The sequence below is a fragment of the Camelus bactrianus genome, chromosome 10 (genome assembly GCF_048773025.1).
Source record: "Camelus bactrianus isolate YW-2024 breed Bactrian camel chromosome 10, ASM4877302v1, whole genome shotgun sequence".
Classification (NCBI taxonomy): domain Eukaryota; kingdom Metazoa; phylum Chordata; class Mammalia; order Artiodactyla; family Camelidae; genus Camelus; species Camelus bactrianus.
This window is the reverse complement of record NC_133548.1, coordinates 63,374,905-63,391,284: the sequence shown is the minus strand read 5'-3', so window position 1 is coordinate 63,391,284 and position 16,380 is coordinate 63,374,905. Positions and strand designations below refer to the sequence as shown.

General features: G+C 36.0%; 1 protein-coding gene across 13 annotated transcripts in view; it reads right to left on the bottom strand.

Moving 5' to 3' along the window:
• Window positions 1-15,326, bottom strand: part of CEP295 (centrosomal protein 295) — a 44,794-nt gene extending 29,468 nt beyond the window's left edge. For 11 of the 13 annotated variants that reach the window (XR_012509790.1, XR_012509791.1, XM_074372862.1 and 8 more), the window contains exons 1-7: window positions 15,191-15,326; window positions 10,752-10,888; window positions 9,727-9,927; window positions 8,721-8,845; window positions 7,940-8,033; window positions 5,333-5,428; window positions 1,473-1,613 (exon numbers count right to left, since the gene is read on the bottom strand). Coding sequence is in view for 11 of the 13 variants with exons in the window: in XM_074372862.1 (XP_074228963.1) it covers window positions 1,473-1,613; window positions 5,333-5,428; window positions 7,940-8,033; window positions 8,721-8,845; window positions 9,727-9,927; window positions 10,752-10,888; window positions 15,191-15,326 (930 nt within the window). In the remaining 2 variants the exon portion in view is untranslated. Of the gene's footprint in view, window positions 1-1,472; window positions 1,614-5,332; window positions 5,429-7,939; window positions 8,034-8,720; window positions 8,846-9,726; window positions 9,928-10,751; window positions 10,889-15,190 lie in introns of those variants that run through there. The other 2 variants (XM_074372866.1, XM_045508989.2) reach the window with 2 other exon arrangements.
• Between the last annotated feature and the right edge of the window lie 1,054 nt (window positions 15,327-16,380).

The following is a 16,380-nucleotide window of genomic DNA, read 5'->3' as shown; positions in this document are numbered from 1 at the left end:
GAGGCAGGTAGAGGCCAAATACAACAGACAATGGCAGGAAATTAGACCCCAGGGCACAACAGGGTCTGCAGCAAAAAAGGTTCAAACAGGGAAGGGGAAACCCTCTGGTTTTGCCAACCATTCTTGTGTAAGAGGCACAGTCTACAAAAAGGTAGAGAGCTTATATAACAAAGTATTTTTCCTGTGATTACACACTACTTATTTGTAAATAATTTGTCATTTGGAGGTGAGGTTTTTTTTATGTCAGGCTCTGAAAAAGAATCAAATTATGAAGGAATTCATTTATATTAAGATTCAAATCATCTAATTAAATTAACTTCAAAGTTACTTGAATAAGCATTCAAGTAACTGTTTCTGGCTCACTTGAGAATGCGGCATTTTATTCTACTTGAATTATTCATAACAACTACCATGATCACTGACATTTAGTGTGAGCTTATGAAATTCCATGCACAATTCTAAGGGCTTTACTAAACTCATTTAATCCTCACAAAACAGGTGATGAAACAGAACTCAGAGAGGTTAGGCAGCATGCCTGTGATCAAACAACTAGGCAGCAAAGAAAGGAGGAAAACCAGGAAGACTGACCATGGAGTCCACTTCCTTAACCACTGAACACTACCAATTTATGGAAGAATGTGCTCAGTTTACAACTGCTTTTTCCACATTTTCTTTTCCTACAAGTTTAAGCCTTAGATGAAAATTACTGGTAATAATTCAGATGTTTAGTTATTTTAATCATAACTTACCCCAGTTTATAAAAACTAAAAATCTGAGTTCAATTATACAAATGAACTTGAAGGCACTTGATTCCCACAGAAGTTCTTAAAAACTCATTCTTCAGTTGAGTGTTTAAAACATCCAAATGCACTCATCAAATTCAGAAAATAAAATCAGACTTCTAAAAAGAGGAATCATTTTTATGCTCTATTTCAAGAATAAACACTGAACAGTAAGCATGACAGAAGGAAAGCTGTAACTATAAAGCTGGTTTTCATGATACATATTTTACAGCTCTGCAATCAAGTCACTTTTTCTTTTCTTTTTTTTTGAAGTCACTTTTTCAAAGTTCCCTGACAACAAGGATCATGACTCTGCTTGATCTGCAAAGTCCACAAGTGCTCTGCTCAATAAATATTTAATGAATTGAATCTCAAGATTTGCAAAGCATTAATGCAATTCAAATAATTAAATAAGAAAAGTGATTAATTTCTTCTTAGGCTATTTTTGGACTGATTAAAATATTAAACTTTTAATACATTCATCATTTGTAAAACTTTTAGAAGAGCAATGTAACAAAAGCGAGAACAGCTTTACCCAATCTGAATTTGAAACAGGAGGTAAAAAGCAAGAATCAGAGACAGTATGTTCACATTCCCCACACCTCCATTCTTTGAGCCTGTTCACTATCAGTTCAACAGTGCCATCGGCAAGGCCAGCAGGAGGGGGAACAGCCAGAATTTAATTCTTACTTGAGCCAAACGGATCTTTTTCATTGCTTGGAAGCCCCGCGCATGTGCCTTCTCACACCGCTCCACCTTCTCCTGTGCTGCTTGTTTCTGTAGTCCTTCCAATCTTTTAGCTTCTTCTTCAGCAGCCAAATGAGGATCTGGCTAGCAGTCAAGCAACAACATTTTAGACAATTAAATAACATGTGAAACAAAGTGGTAACTAAACAAGACAATCTTAAAATCATGATTTTCTACTTATGTCAGATTAAATGATAGCAAGAATTGTATTTTTCAACGACAATTATTAACACCATGTTTGTATGAAAAAAAATCACTTTATAGTGTATAGTTTTACAAGTTGTTTGTTTTAAACCAGAGTACACTATACTCATCCAAACACGTTCCTCCATTATTTTTTGTTAAGAAATTCCATTAAAACAACAGTGTTGAAAACACCCACAAAGCTAGTAGTTAAGAAGCCACAAACATTGGGCAGGGGGTGGGAAGGGATAGACTGGGATTTCAAAATGTAGAACAGATAAACCAGATTATACTGTATAGCACAGGGAAATATATATAAGATCTTATGGCAGCTCACCAAGAAAAAAATGTGACAATGAATATATATATGTTCATGTATAACTGAAAAATTGTGCTCTACACTGGAATTTGACAACATTGTAAAATGATTATAAATCAATAAAAAAATGTTAAAAAAAAAGAAACCACAAACATTAAAGGTCATGTAAGCCACCTGGGGAAGCAGTGAAGCCAACATCTGCTGCTTGGCTATGGCTTCAGGAAGGCCAACTCACCAAAACATCTACTTTAATTTCTGGGTTCCTAGAACTTGAGCATAATCAATGATCATGTGGTTGTACAGTCAACCAGCATCTCATTAACATAATAATAGTAATATCAAATGGGGAGGGGCACACAACCTGAATTTACTATTACACCTGAACATTCACTTTCAAATATAAGCACTTCAAATGTAATTTTAAGTATAAATCTTATTTTACATGCTGGTATTCTATAAGTCAAGTGAAACAATAATGACCATGAAAGCTAGTAACTATATATCTAAAATTATTTATAACTCTCAAATAGTGAGATAAATAGAAATAGTTAATGTATTAAGAAAGAGCACTGGCCAAACAAGTATATGAAAAATATTATGTTCTTTTTGAGCTAATATTTATGCAAATCTAAGTAACAAAAGGTTAAACAAAATTATAATCTCTATAAAGTTATTTAGCATATTAACATGCATAACATTAAATAAAATAATCTTCAGGAGCAACTTTTCATTTCATTTCATATAGGCCATAAGGTTTTCAAGAAAAAAGTTGTTTGGGAATTTTTCACATCATTTGAGGGTGAACTAAAAGCAGAATGTCAATTTTGGTAAACCAGAATTTCAAAGGAAGGAAAACTTCAAAACATACAGTGTGTATAATAAACATGTTCAATCCAGATATAATGAGGTATATAAAGAAAATCAAGAAAATAAAGGGTCAGAGAAAAATTCGGTACCCCAAACAAGTTTTATTTTGACTGCCCAAACGTCAAAACAAAATTTTCCAAGAATGCTTTAGGAAGACAATCCCTTAAAAATTCGTGTCAATGCAACCAAAACTTTAAACAAAAATCTGGTTGAAATAATTGTTAGATTTCATTTTTAGCAGTTGAACTCAAAAGGTATAGGAAACTGCAAAAATGGTGAATACCAAGCAAAAATTCTTTTTAGAAAACATGTTTCTGAAAGTCTTTTCCATGAATTATAATCTGCAGTGCATAAAACAGTGAGTGATATTATTAAATATGTTACTTCTGCATCTTCTACATTAGACATATGGACTGAAATCTTTTTTAAGCATGACAAGCTTGGTAAGTAGAATTTAAGTGTTTTTGCTTGTCTACAGACAGCAAACAATATAGTGAATTTGATTAGAAAAGTATTTCTAGGATGAAAAACCCATTTTAACAAGTGCTATGTAACTGTCGTTGACAAAGGAACAAACAGGATGAAGGGCACGTGTACTTTCGAATTTTCAAGCATATGAAGTTTTGTGCTTATAAAACGTGAATATAGCACAAAACAAAAGTTAGAGAATAACTGGTCTAAGTAGGAATACAGTAGGTCGGGTCCATCATTCTTCAAAGACCAATTCTATGACACACAAAAGATTTTAGAACTACTTTATCAAGATACTCAAACAACGCATGATAGTAGCTCTTACATGTTAAAAAGGCTGACTGAACAAATGAAAGTAGCTTATTTGGAGAAAGCAGCTGAAGGAATAACCAAACTGTATGCCAGGAGCACGAGTATTTTTTACACAATACCTGCTCTAAAGGTCCTATCATTCTACTCCAGAAAAAATGCAAAATTATTATGCATGTGAAATAAGCTTAGATGCAGATGAAAATGCAGATTTGTTATCTGGAAAACCAAACACATTGCTCTACTGTCACATTTTAAACCCACAGTTTTAAGGACAGAGTTTTCCTAAGTGATGGTGTAAGGAAGTAGACAAAATATCAGAATATTTTAGTTTGTGGGATTGTTTTTATAAAGCTGCCTTATAATTACTGATCTAATCTTCATGTCCAGAAATTGACAAGAAGGTAGGCCTCTTAGTTACTATCAAAGAGGAAAGGTTAATAACTTACTTTGACACTTACTGTGACACCATCAGTGGCGTCCTATACTACAGCTGGAGCGAAAAATGTCTTTCTTCATCAATCTTAGTTAGTATTGAATATCTATTTAATACTGTAAAAATATAGTGTGGTGACCACAGAAGCAAGTTAGCAATAGGCTGAAGTTATTGTTCCTGTATTATAAAATACTGAAGTTGTAATAATATTTTATGATTTTAAACAAGTTTCAAGATTTATTCTTATTTCTCAGAAGCTCACTGTATGAGGATGATACTCATCTTAGGTCTTGATCAAATACTGATTTTTTAATACCTGCTAGTAAGCAATCAACCAAAATGTGTAGTTGTTGCATTCTAAACTCCACATGAATGCTATACGATGAAAGTTTATTTCACTGGAAGATAAACAGATCCAACATGAAAAAAATGAAAACCCACGGTTACAAAGAAATAGCAATCGTAACAAGGAGATATCATTTGTCACTCTTAAGACTGATGGTAATTTTAACCTATACCATTTCATACAAACAAGGGTCTGATAAGATGCCATTTTCATATGTTGCTGATGCTTTTAAAAGGCAATTTAATGACCTGTATCAAGTATTTGTTATCAAATGTTATACAGTTTAGAACCTATAGTTTCTCCTAGGAATCTATTCTAAACATACAATCAAAGCTGTAGAGAAATGTACAAGATGATTTTGTTTGCATTATTTATGAAAGTAAAAAAAAAAATAAGAGAACAATTAAATAAATTCTGTAATGAAATATTAAGTGACTATTAAAAATCATGTTTTGAGAAGTGTGTGTATGTTTATATATAATTAATCCATTAATGTATCAACCACATTACACTTTGGTGATGGCATCGTATGTGTTTTTCCTATAGTTCTGCTTACATGTACAGTTCTAAATTTTCACAGAGTATGTATTATTTTTATGATAAAGTTTTATGGTAAAAAAACTATTTTAAAATATAACCATTTAAGTAACCAACTCCTTTCATTCGTATTAAATCTGCATTCATATTAAACATGACATCATAATTCAAAGTATATTTAAAAGATTTTTTTTTCCACTATTGCCCTAAGATGGTTGGTAGAGTTATTCAAATTTGGTATTTGAGAACAATGTACGTAGAACCAAGGTAATACTCAATTCAGTGAACGGAGAAATAATAAAGTGAGGGTCATGAACAAACAGTAAGTCAATCACCTGCTCTGTGTCCACCTCTCTATTTACAAAAGTATAAAGATGATGGTATGTAGAACTACTGGTTTTCACCTTAGAAGTTTTCTTTACGTCAATGTTCTGAAAAATGGAACATAGAAAATACATTATTAGGTTAAGTATTAATTTTCACTGAAAGCAGGATCCAATGAAAAAAATATTTTTTGTATTTTAATAAGTTGTTATTTTTTTCATGAGATCATTCAATTTATCTCCATTAACCTGGAATTTAGACTTAAAGCTACATGATATTGCAACAAGAACACTAAACAGCTGATGCTGCATAGGTTACTCCATGACGTCAGGAGGCACATAATGGCAAGGTGCTCCTCTGTTACTGATTCTGAGCTTGATCGTGTGGTTATGGTGGTTCATGCCCACTGATAAGACAGAGTTCTCTCTTCTTGTGCCTGTCAGAAGTGGGCCAATTAATAAATGAAGAAGGATGACAGATACCCATTTGGTGCCAAAGTATCCTCTCCCCAATTACATGGTAATTGTAAAGAGAAAAATACCCCTTTATAATGGAGATCTCCTGTAGTCACTACTGTAACCAAATCACACAAACACAGAATACAAGAAACTAGTCTAGTCTCTTCAACAATTCTGAAATTTAAAAGTTCCCAAGGGTTGGAGGATATAATGTTTTATTTTGAGAGAGACCACGAAATAAAACAAGCAGAAGCAATGGGTGAACCCTGACTGGATTCTGGTTTTAAAAAAAACGTTTAAGAAAAGACAACTTAGGGACAACTGGAAAATTTTGATTATGGACTGTATACTAAATGGTACTTATGAACTCATCTACAAAACAAAAACAGACTCACAAACATAGTAAACAATCTTATGGTTACTGGGGAAAGGGAGTGGGAAGGGATAAATTTGGGAGACTGAGATTTACAAATGTTAGCTACTATATATAAAAATAGATTTTAAAATTTTTCTTAAGTATAGAACACAGAACTATGTTCAATATCTCATAATAACCTTTAATGAAAAAGAATATGAAAACAAATATATGTATGTACATGCATGACTGGGACATTGTGCCATACACCAGAAACTGACACACTGTAACTGTACTTCAATTTAAAAAATAAAAAAATAAAATAAATACATACATACATACAATAGGGGGAGGGTATAGCTCAAGCAGTAGACTGCATGCTTAGCATGACAAGGTCCTGGGTTCAATCCCCAGTAGCTCCTCTAAAAATAAATCTAATTACCTCTCCCCACCAAAAAAAAAAAAAAAAAGAAAAGGTATTAAGCAATTAGTATTAATTTTCTTAGTGTGATACTGTGGTTGCATAAGAGAATGCCCTTATTCTTACCAGAAGCATGCTAAAGTATACAGGGTGAAATGCCAACTCGACAACCTACATACAAAGGTACATAAGTATTTGAAATCTACACACAACGCAAATAGCTATTCCCTTGTACTCTTAACTTCTCTGTATTTTGAAAATTTTCATACCAAAATGTTGGGAAAAAAAGTATAACAATACATATACATATAATTCATATTTCCAAATCACTTATACAATGTTTTGCTTACTTTAAATTTTTGACCTTGGCTTTTTAGGAACATTAGGAATTATGGCAAAAGTCATTGTAAAAACATGGATAAAAAACTGACTGCCTTTTAACAAGGTTCAGAGGGAGTGGCTGAAATATGACCTTTCCACTTGGATCTTACTGGATCAAATGTCACATGGCAGATGGCTCAACATAAAAGCAGGCAGGCTGACAGAACCAGAGGCTTAAAAGATGAATATCTGGTACTTATGCTGATCATACATATGCAAAACACACTCGTCTATACAACAAAATTAGCTATCTGTATATCTGTTTAAGTATTTTTCACTTCTACTTAATTCTTTAGATAAAAATAACTGTAATTTTGATAATCATCCAAGTAGCCATTTCAATAACCACATCAAGCTAATGTGAACAAGAGAAACAATACCTTTTAAAATTTTCACTTTACTTAATAAGTTAGATTTAAAAAAAAAGCTCCAAATCACAAAATCACACATTCTACTCCCATAAAGAAACAGACTTCTCTCATCACTTTACATAGTCTTATGTAAATTTATTAACTTATGCAAACATAATTTCTTTATCTGTAAATGGTAACTATTTACAATAGCCAAATCCTGAATGTGGGAAAGTCTTTAGAGCAAATAATACAATTTTTTCCCCAATAAATAAAGGCTTTAAAAAAAAAGCCAAACTATTCATAATTTTTAAAAATAAAGAACACAATAGTTTTTCAAACAAAAAAATTTTGAGACAACTGGGGAAAACTGAACATAGACTAGGTATTAAAAGATACTGGGAACACACCAGTATTGTGCTTATAAAAAAGTTCTTATACATCAGAAACACATATTGAAGAATATATGGGTAAAATTATATCCAGGAATATTTTTAAATACTCCAGATACACTCATGTATTACTTGTACAATTAAAAAATAAGTTTAAACAAATAATATTTTGACTTACACTGAATTCTAACAGTAAAGGATTATTATAACCTAGTTCTGGTACTCAGTCAACTACTACAACCAACACTCAAAGTAATTCACCTCAAAAAGAGTTGGAGGAGGAGGTGGCAGACTTGTAATTTTGGCAGATCTCTCTTTTTCCACAAGCAGTGCTTCTTTTCGAGCTTTTATATGCCTTGAAAAATAAGAAATGTCATAAATTAATCTCAGATAAAATTAGCTCTTAGGGTTAAAAATATAATAGCCAAATCTCAAATCCTCCAGTCTGGACCCACAGGCTCAATATGCTGGTTAATAAAAAGTCTATACACAGTGGACATGTAAGAAAATGTTTACCAAGTGAAAGAAGTGTATCTAAACCCATAAAGCTCCACAGTGGGGACTGACCCAATGAATATCTAATGTTCCTTAGTTTAGAATAATTTAGAGTGAAAAAACTAGAAATGATAAAGATGGGCCACTGTATATAATGACCACTGCTGACTATGGACAGGCTCCTTCATTTTCACAACACGCGCAAATACTCATCGCTTACCTGCAAAGTCTGCAACCTCTTTTAATGGTCTTAATTGCATTGACTCTTTTTTATATCAGAGACAGACAGATTTGGTTGACATGCATTCTGAACTAGCAATACATTTCTCCAGAAACTTAGCAGTTGCTGTTAAAGTCAGACAGGAAGAGAAAGCTCATCTGTTATATGATCTAAGCAAACCACTGCCTCTCTGCGTTATTTTTAAACCAAGTTTAACAAACACAGTGGACATACTATATGACTTTCACAAAGTATATACAATGTTCCCTTTACTTTGAGCTATATCCGTTTCAGTGGAGAATACGGTAAAAATCACTATTACTTTACCAGGTTTTTTGCTTCATTAACATTTCTTTTTGATTTTTCTGTACTTTCAGGGCCTCTTTATGTCTCACTTCCGCTTTTTTTTTCCTTTCTGCTGCACGGTGTGCCAGAGCATTCAAATTAGGTTCCTAAAAACAAATATTACTGAAAATGTCATGTTAAACAAGATTAAAATGCCAAATATATGAGTGGTACCCGGTTAAGGCAAAAATCATGATGGTGTATTCAAATGACTGAGGATTAGGAAAACACTGCACTAAGGCACAAAATTAATCATGGCATAAATAAAATTTCAAAAATCTGATGTCAGAACTTAAGGGCTATTACTAAAAATACAAACTAAAACCAGGCACCAAGGAACATTTTGATTGCTACATTCTTTAAAGAGTTCTTTTCTTCACTAATAGTTGGTATCAAAGACATGCCTTCTTTGGAACCCAGCCTGTTTTATTTTTTGTGACTATCTCTGGGACCACATCTAGTATTAACAACCATAAATCACAATAAACAACAGGCAGCAGTCTTAAATACTGAGGTAAGTTCTACTTTGCCTTTCTAAAAGTCATCGAAGAATTTTTAAGGTCTGTGAGTGAACTCAAGCATATACACATTCAATGACACGTTTTGGAGACATGAGAAATGATAATGAATGATAATGATAATGAAACGGGAAATCTGAATTCACCCCACTGAATCTGTTTCATATGCTCGAAATGATTAACAATTTCTAATTCTGAAGGTTGTTTTTTTATTTACCTAGATACTTAAGGACTGGAAACAAATCATGATAAATTAAACATCACAGGAACATAAGATTTCACTTGACATGACTTTTACTGGGAAGTGACCCTAGCAGCATTCTTAAATTACATTAACTTTACAAAAACATTCAGACTGCCCAAAGCAAATTCTATACATGAAAATATTTGTATCAGCCAAGCACCTAACAACTCTAATCTACTTTTAACAATTATCACTACCCCAGACAGGTAATCAAATAAGTGCTCACATTTTCTTTGGCTTGTTGGTGTCCCTCTCCCATATTTCTTAAACTTGCCAAATATAGTTTTTCCAAGTTCTTTATTTTCTGAGTTTGTGATTCCTCCCATTCTGTCCTTAGCGCCTCTGCCAAACGAGTGAATTGCTGGTTTCTTCTCTGTTTTATATCTTCTCTTATCTGTAAAGCAATACCCCTTTCTTGTTCTCGAACCTAAAGAATGAATATTTAACAGATTACATGAAAAGAGGCTTACTTCAACTTTTTTTGAAAAGCTATTTGGAAACAGGAACTTAAATGAATTGTCTTTAGGTATTAGGTATATCTGTTCTCATGAATATTCATATTATATTAGATAAGGTCTATTTAAAGCAGAAAATCCAAGTGATGTAGGAAAAATTAAAATCTCAAGACTATTTCTAAAGTTCCCTAACTGATCTTCCCTCCTCAAAGCACTAATGAGGTTGCCATTATCATTCTAGCAACATGTAAGAGGCTAAAATGGTCAGCATGATTCAACAATATTTATAGCCCAGGTGAGTACAGATGGAGCTAGATGAGAACTCTGTACCTGATTCATCATCCCCAATTCTAGACAGAATGGCACCTAAAACATGCTTCACAAAAACTTAACTATATTACTCCAAAAACAAACAAAGAAAAACTTCTGGAAAAGAATAATCTGCAACTTCTGAACAAATTTATTTCAGCAGTTAAATCTTTCCCATAAATCTTCTTCAAAGTCATTCTAATCTTCTCGCTTTAAACCAGTTACATATAATTTTAAAAATAAATTATTTTCTAATAATTAGTGAGTCAAATAATTCTTATCCTCAAACTCTTCTTCAATCTGCTTACCATTTCAGCTAACTTTTCAAATGTTCCAAAACTAGTTAATATGCAAGAACCACGGCTCTTGCACAGCCAGAAAAGATTTATAAATGTAACATTTCACAAAGAACACGCTACTGTAAAAAAAAATACTAATAATTTGGGGAAGACAAAGAATTAGAAACTTTGTTCCAAATAAACCTTACTTGTAGCAATCTTAATTTTCTTCTTCTTTCATAATCTTCCTTTAAAATGGAGGCTTCCTCATTAGGACTCAATCTCAGCTTACCAGCATTCACCACCTTTCTTTTCATTTTTGTGTAGTACTTTAAATATGAAGGTTCTGAATTAAAAAAAGAAAAAGTGTATCTATTAAAATAGGGAGGAAAGGACCAGGTACATGCAAATAAAATAATCTGGGGACACTAAATCCAACTTATTTACAAATAGCAATTATTAATTCAGCACTAAAATTAGTGGTTCTCAGATGGATGGGAAGGGGTTTAGTGGCGAGTGAATCAGAATTACTTGAAAAAGTTTTTCCTTATCTCCAGCAGATTATTGTTTACCTACAGTATCTGGGATTTGACTTATTCCCAACTGGGATTTCCAGAGTTTACCTAGCTTAAACATAAAAAAACCACGAAGATTTTTAAAAAATGTGTTAGCACAGAATAAGTGTTTTCACAACTACAATTTAACTCTAGAACTTTGATAACTTGTTCATAACCAGCAGGACTGCCATAACTGCAAGGGCCCCTGGCCCCTACTTCAACTCCCAGTCTGTTATGTATAACATGATCACCAAGTGTCGTTTTATCTTATAGAATCACATCAACCCCTCTACAGTAAAACAGCTCTTCAATAATTACAATGGTGTGATATTTAAATGGATAATCATTTAAAAAAATATCTCTTAGAATTCTGATGTTTGGATGAGTAGAGTTTAGATTCCCAGATCTATTCTTCCATTGCTCCTGTTTACACTCAGGTGTTCGGTCTCCTCGCTAGATAACATGCCCCTACTTAGGGAAGTCTGGTGAGGAGAAATGGAAAAAATGTAAGAATTTATCATTTCTGTAATTTGAAAACCCTCCCCAGGTAATGCTGGTATCTCCTTGTTTCCATTCATTTCCAAAAATGAGATATTTCATGTCAGTACAGGACCATGATTTTATCAACACCAGTCAGTATTTCTTGGGTTTCCTCACGATGACCAGGCAGGCAAACAGGGGAACTGAATGCTTACATCTTTCCAAAGCTAGCTTAAGTGCTACTTTTCCGTGAAGCTGTCCTCCAGTGATTTCCACTCCACCTGCCTACCACTCGTTCCTGGCTTCCCCACCTATAACACACATTACCTCCACATTCGTATGAGGACTGATCTTAGGCTGCCATGGTATTACCTTCCTCTAGTTTTTCATCACTTACAGCCTGCCCTTTTTAGTTAGATTTCTAACAATTGAAGGACAGAGGCTCTAATTCTATTTTATTTTAATATTCAAAGTAATTTAATGAATAACTACCAGGAAGTATTTCACATACTACGGATGGATAGTTTTTACTCAGGTATAAACAGAGGATCAGCTAGAAGAATTTGGGGTTATGTAACAGGAACTAACTTTCTCAATGAATTCTCCACCAAAATGTAAACTCAGCAAGAGCAGGAATGGTCTTATTCATGGTTTCGGTTCTATGTCCACAGCCTAAAAACAGTGCTTTGCACATAAGCAGGTACTTCAGTATGTTGGTTGACTGACTGACTCACCCAGTGAGTTAATTCATGTAAAGTGCTACAGAGGTATACGTGGTCACTGTTACCAATCTGATGCCAAAAAGGAATAATTACTTGCGTTTGAAAATCTCTTCTAATGCACCCCACTCAGCTGATACTCATAAGACTTTGGAAACAGTAGGTTAAGTGCCAACTGTTTTCCATTTTATACACGAAGAAACAAAGGCCACTTAGATTAAAGGACTAGATCTAAGTGATAATATCTACTGGCAGAGCCAAGGGAAGAATCTGGTTTTCTTATTCCATATGATTCCCAACTTACTGATATGCTAAAATATGTGGAGTGAGGAAAATTTTGTTTAAGGTGGTATTTTTTTCCAACTGAGGATTGACAGATAAGAACTAATCAGAGAAAAAACTGAGCAAGATTAAATTTAGTCTTCACAATGCATGTTATTTTTTATTTGAAGGTCTCTGAAAATTCACTCATATTTAAACTATTAAAACTAATTCCTGATAAATCCCATAGACACAGTATCAAGGAAAAAAAAAAGCAAAAAAAGAGACATACTATAAAATTCCATTTACATGAAATTCAAAAACAAGCAAGGCCAATACACGATGAGAGAGGTTAAAACAGGAGTTGGTCACCTTTCTGGAGATTACCCAGGGGGCACAAAGGAGCCTGCAGGAGGGCTGGAAACGTTCTATATTTTAATCTGTATGATGGTTTTACGCATGTGTGACAGGTGTATACATACATAAAAATTTCTCAAGTGGTACAATTACATTTGTGTATTTAATTCTAAGTTATACCTCAGTAAAAAAGAAAAAAACAAATTTTTCAGTATTTCGGGTATCCATTGTCTTATTTGCTAGAGGATTATAGGAAAACATACACATTTGTTATTTTTATCTCCTAAGATGTGACAAAATAATTGCTTTCTCTTGTATATAATTTTCTTAATTTTTAAACTTATTTGGAAATAATTTGACTTAGAATTCCCAGTTTCTCTAAATGTCGACCACAGAACAGCAACCAAAACCAGGAAATCAACACTGGAACAATACTTCTAACTAATCTACAGACCTTATTCAAATTTCATCAATCATCCCTCTAACGTCCATTTTCTGGACCAGGACTGAAGCCAAAGACAACATATTTCCTTTGGGCCCTCTAAGAAGTAGATGCCAAGATGGGATTAAACCCACAGAGATTTTATTAGGAGAAACACTTGTGAGGCAAAATGGGGAGGGAACTGGTAAAAGCTGGGAGCGTTTCAGACTTCTATGCAAATCTGATACTGAGTGAAGGAGGGAGGGAGAGCTGGGTAGATGCCTCTTAGAAGCTTCAACAAAACTTCCGGGGAGTCCTTAAGCCAAAAATCCCTTGTGACTCAGGAACAGGCCTGCCTTCATATCCATGCCATGCTCACTCGTTAACTTGGTGCAGCCCACGGAAGGCGTCCATGTGGACAGACTTCAGAATACAGGGGCTGAAGGTCCCTGTGAACCACATTCTAACAGCAGCCAAGGTTGTTTTATCTCCTTCCACCTCTCTAATCTGAGACAGTTCCTGTCTTTCTTTTTTTCCCCAAGATCTTGACATTTTAAAAAGATATCAAATGGTTATTCTGTAGAATGATCCTCAGTTTGAATTTGTTTAATCTCTTCTTGTGGTTAGACTGAGGTTATGCATTTTTGGCAAGGACACCACAGAACACCCTTCTCCGTACATCACATCAGGAGGTAAATGATCTTGACATGTCTTACTACTGGTGATGTGACTCACTTGATTAAGGTGGTGTCTGCCAGGTTTCCCCACTGTAGTTACTACTTTTTCCTTTTAAAGTGCCTTGTGGAGAGACAGCCGAGGCTATATGAATATCATGTCCCTCATCATACTCTTGCCAACTACGTTTAGTATCCATTGAGAATCGTTTGGAATAATTACTGTGGCATTTGTCAAAAGGTATTTTTCTATTTCAATTATTCCTTCTACACTTATCAAGTGGAAACCTACTGTAAGAAAGTTTCCGCCATTCCCTCACTTTTTTATTCATATCAATATGGATTTTCAAATTCTAGATATTGTTACTGACCAATACAGGTGAAACAATTTATGTTGCAAAATTTTGCCCTGAGGATTAAATGGCAGCTGGCACATTGTAATCACAAATAGCAGACTTAGAAGATTTGGGTTCAAGATTCAACATTACCACTTAAGCAGGAAGACACAAGTCACTTTGGTCTTGTTTTCTCAAACTATATAAGGAGACTCATAATATCTACTCCAACAGGTTGTTCTGATGATTATGTGACTTAATGAATGTGAAACTGCGAAATATTTTCTAAATATTAAAGACTCAAAAGTTCCTTGTTTTAAAAGCTCAAGTTTGTGGCAGGACTTAATACTTGAGAAATGAGAAGTGAGAGGCACCGAGAAAGAGCAAGCCCTCGGTACGAAACTTTTCCAGGCAGTGTTCTTAAACGGCTACTAGGCTTGAGGCCACGTCCGCAGGTGACCTGGGGGGCAGGGTGGGCAGGACGCACCCAGAAGCGTTTGCAGTAGCGACCGCGAAGGCCCTCCCGGCCCCTCAACTCGGAAGCTCGGGGACCCCTCGAGACCCGACCCCGGGAGGCCGCGCAAAGCCACCCGCGCAAAAGGCCCGGAGCGGCCTCCCGCACGAAGCAATGAGGGGCCGAGTCGGGACGCGCGTGACCATGCCCCGCTGCTCCTCCCGGCCGCCCGCCAGACCCCGGCCGGGGCCCGCGGCCTGCTAAGGCAGGAGAGCCGCGGGCTGTGCTGTCTGCGCGGCACCCTCTTCCTCCCGAGCACTCCCTGCTCCCGGGCCTCGGGGAGTCATGCACGCACGGGGCCGCGGGGAAGCTGGCGCATCCGTCACTCACCCGAGAACCGTGAAGCTGGACTCACAAACCGCGGCTCAGTCTGAGAGAGCTGCGGCGGCCGCCGCACATCAGCCTCCCAACAGCCGTTCGTGCGCCTGCGGGTCGGCCATCGCTGAGCCCCCGTCACTTCCGTCATTCAAACCGCCCGCCAATGGCGCGGCCGAACCGCGGGAATCGGCCTTGTCCCGCCTCCCCCGGGGGCTGCCGGGACGGTCGCGCTGGAAAACCGGCTCCCGCGGCGCGCACGCGCACGGGCCGGCTGCTACGTAGGGCCCCATTATTTCACGTACCGCGGCTCGGAGGTTTTGCTTCGCGTTTCCCAAAATGCCGTTGTCAAAAGATACTTACCCAGATCCGTGAGGGCGACTTTAGTCTTAAGCCCCATCACGTAGGTGCCTTGGGATATGCATCCTTTTGTGTACTGACTACACAATTCACTTGGTACCATTGCTCACTCTGCAGTTATTTCCTGATAACTTTAAGCTGGTACAAGTGAACCGTTATCTTGATACTCTGCCTCCTGAGGTCCATACACCTAGAACGAGACAAGGATTTATCTGCTGTAAGTAATTTTAATCAGAAAAGGAATGAAAGCAGTTTCATATTTATTGATCATCTATTATGTGCCAAGCACGGTGTGCTAGGTGCAGGAGAGACAAGGCTAAATGGATTATGGGCCCTATCCTAGATTTTGTAGTCTAGGGGGTGAAACATACCAGGAAGCAAAGGATTAAAAAATGCGGAATGCTAGAGAGGGAAGTTGCTGATGTGATCAGATCTGGTTTCATTGTGGAGGAGAGGATGGAGTGAAGACTGAAGGCAGGGAAGCCAATTAGGATACTGCTGCAGGAAGTGAAAGGTGATCACAACAAGAATGGACAGAAGTGAGTAGATTTAAGAGGCAAATAGGAGACCAGACATCAGGAGTTGGTGGTTATCTGCTTTTGGATGGCAAAAAAGAGGGAAAATGGTGATGCCTGGTTTCCATATTTGGCAACTGAGTGGATGAGGATAACATTCTCCTATAACACCCAGGAAGAGGGGAAAGTGATGACTTAAGCATTGAATATTTTGAATTTGACCTTCTTGTGGGATATCTTGACAGGAATGAATTCCAGAAATACTTAGGAGGCAAAATTAGCAGTTTTCGACAAACAGTTGCATGTGGGGTTGAAGAAAAAGGGAGAGTA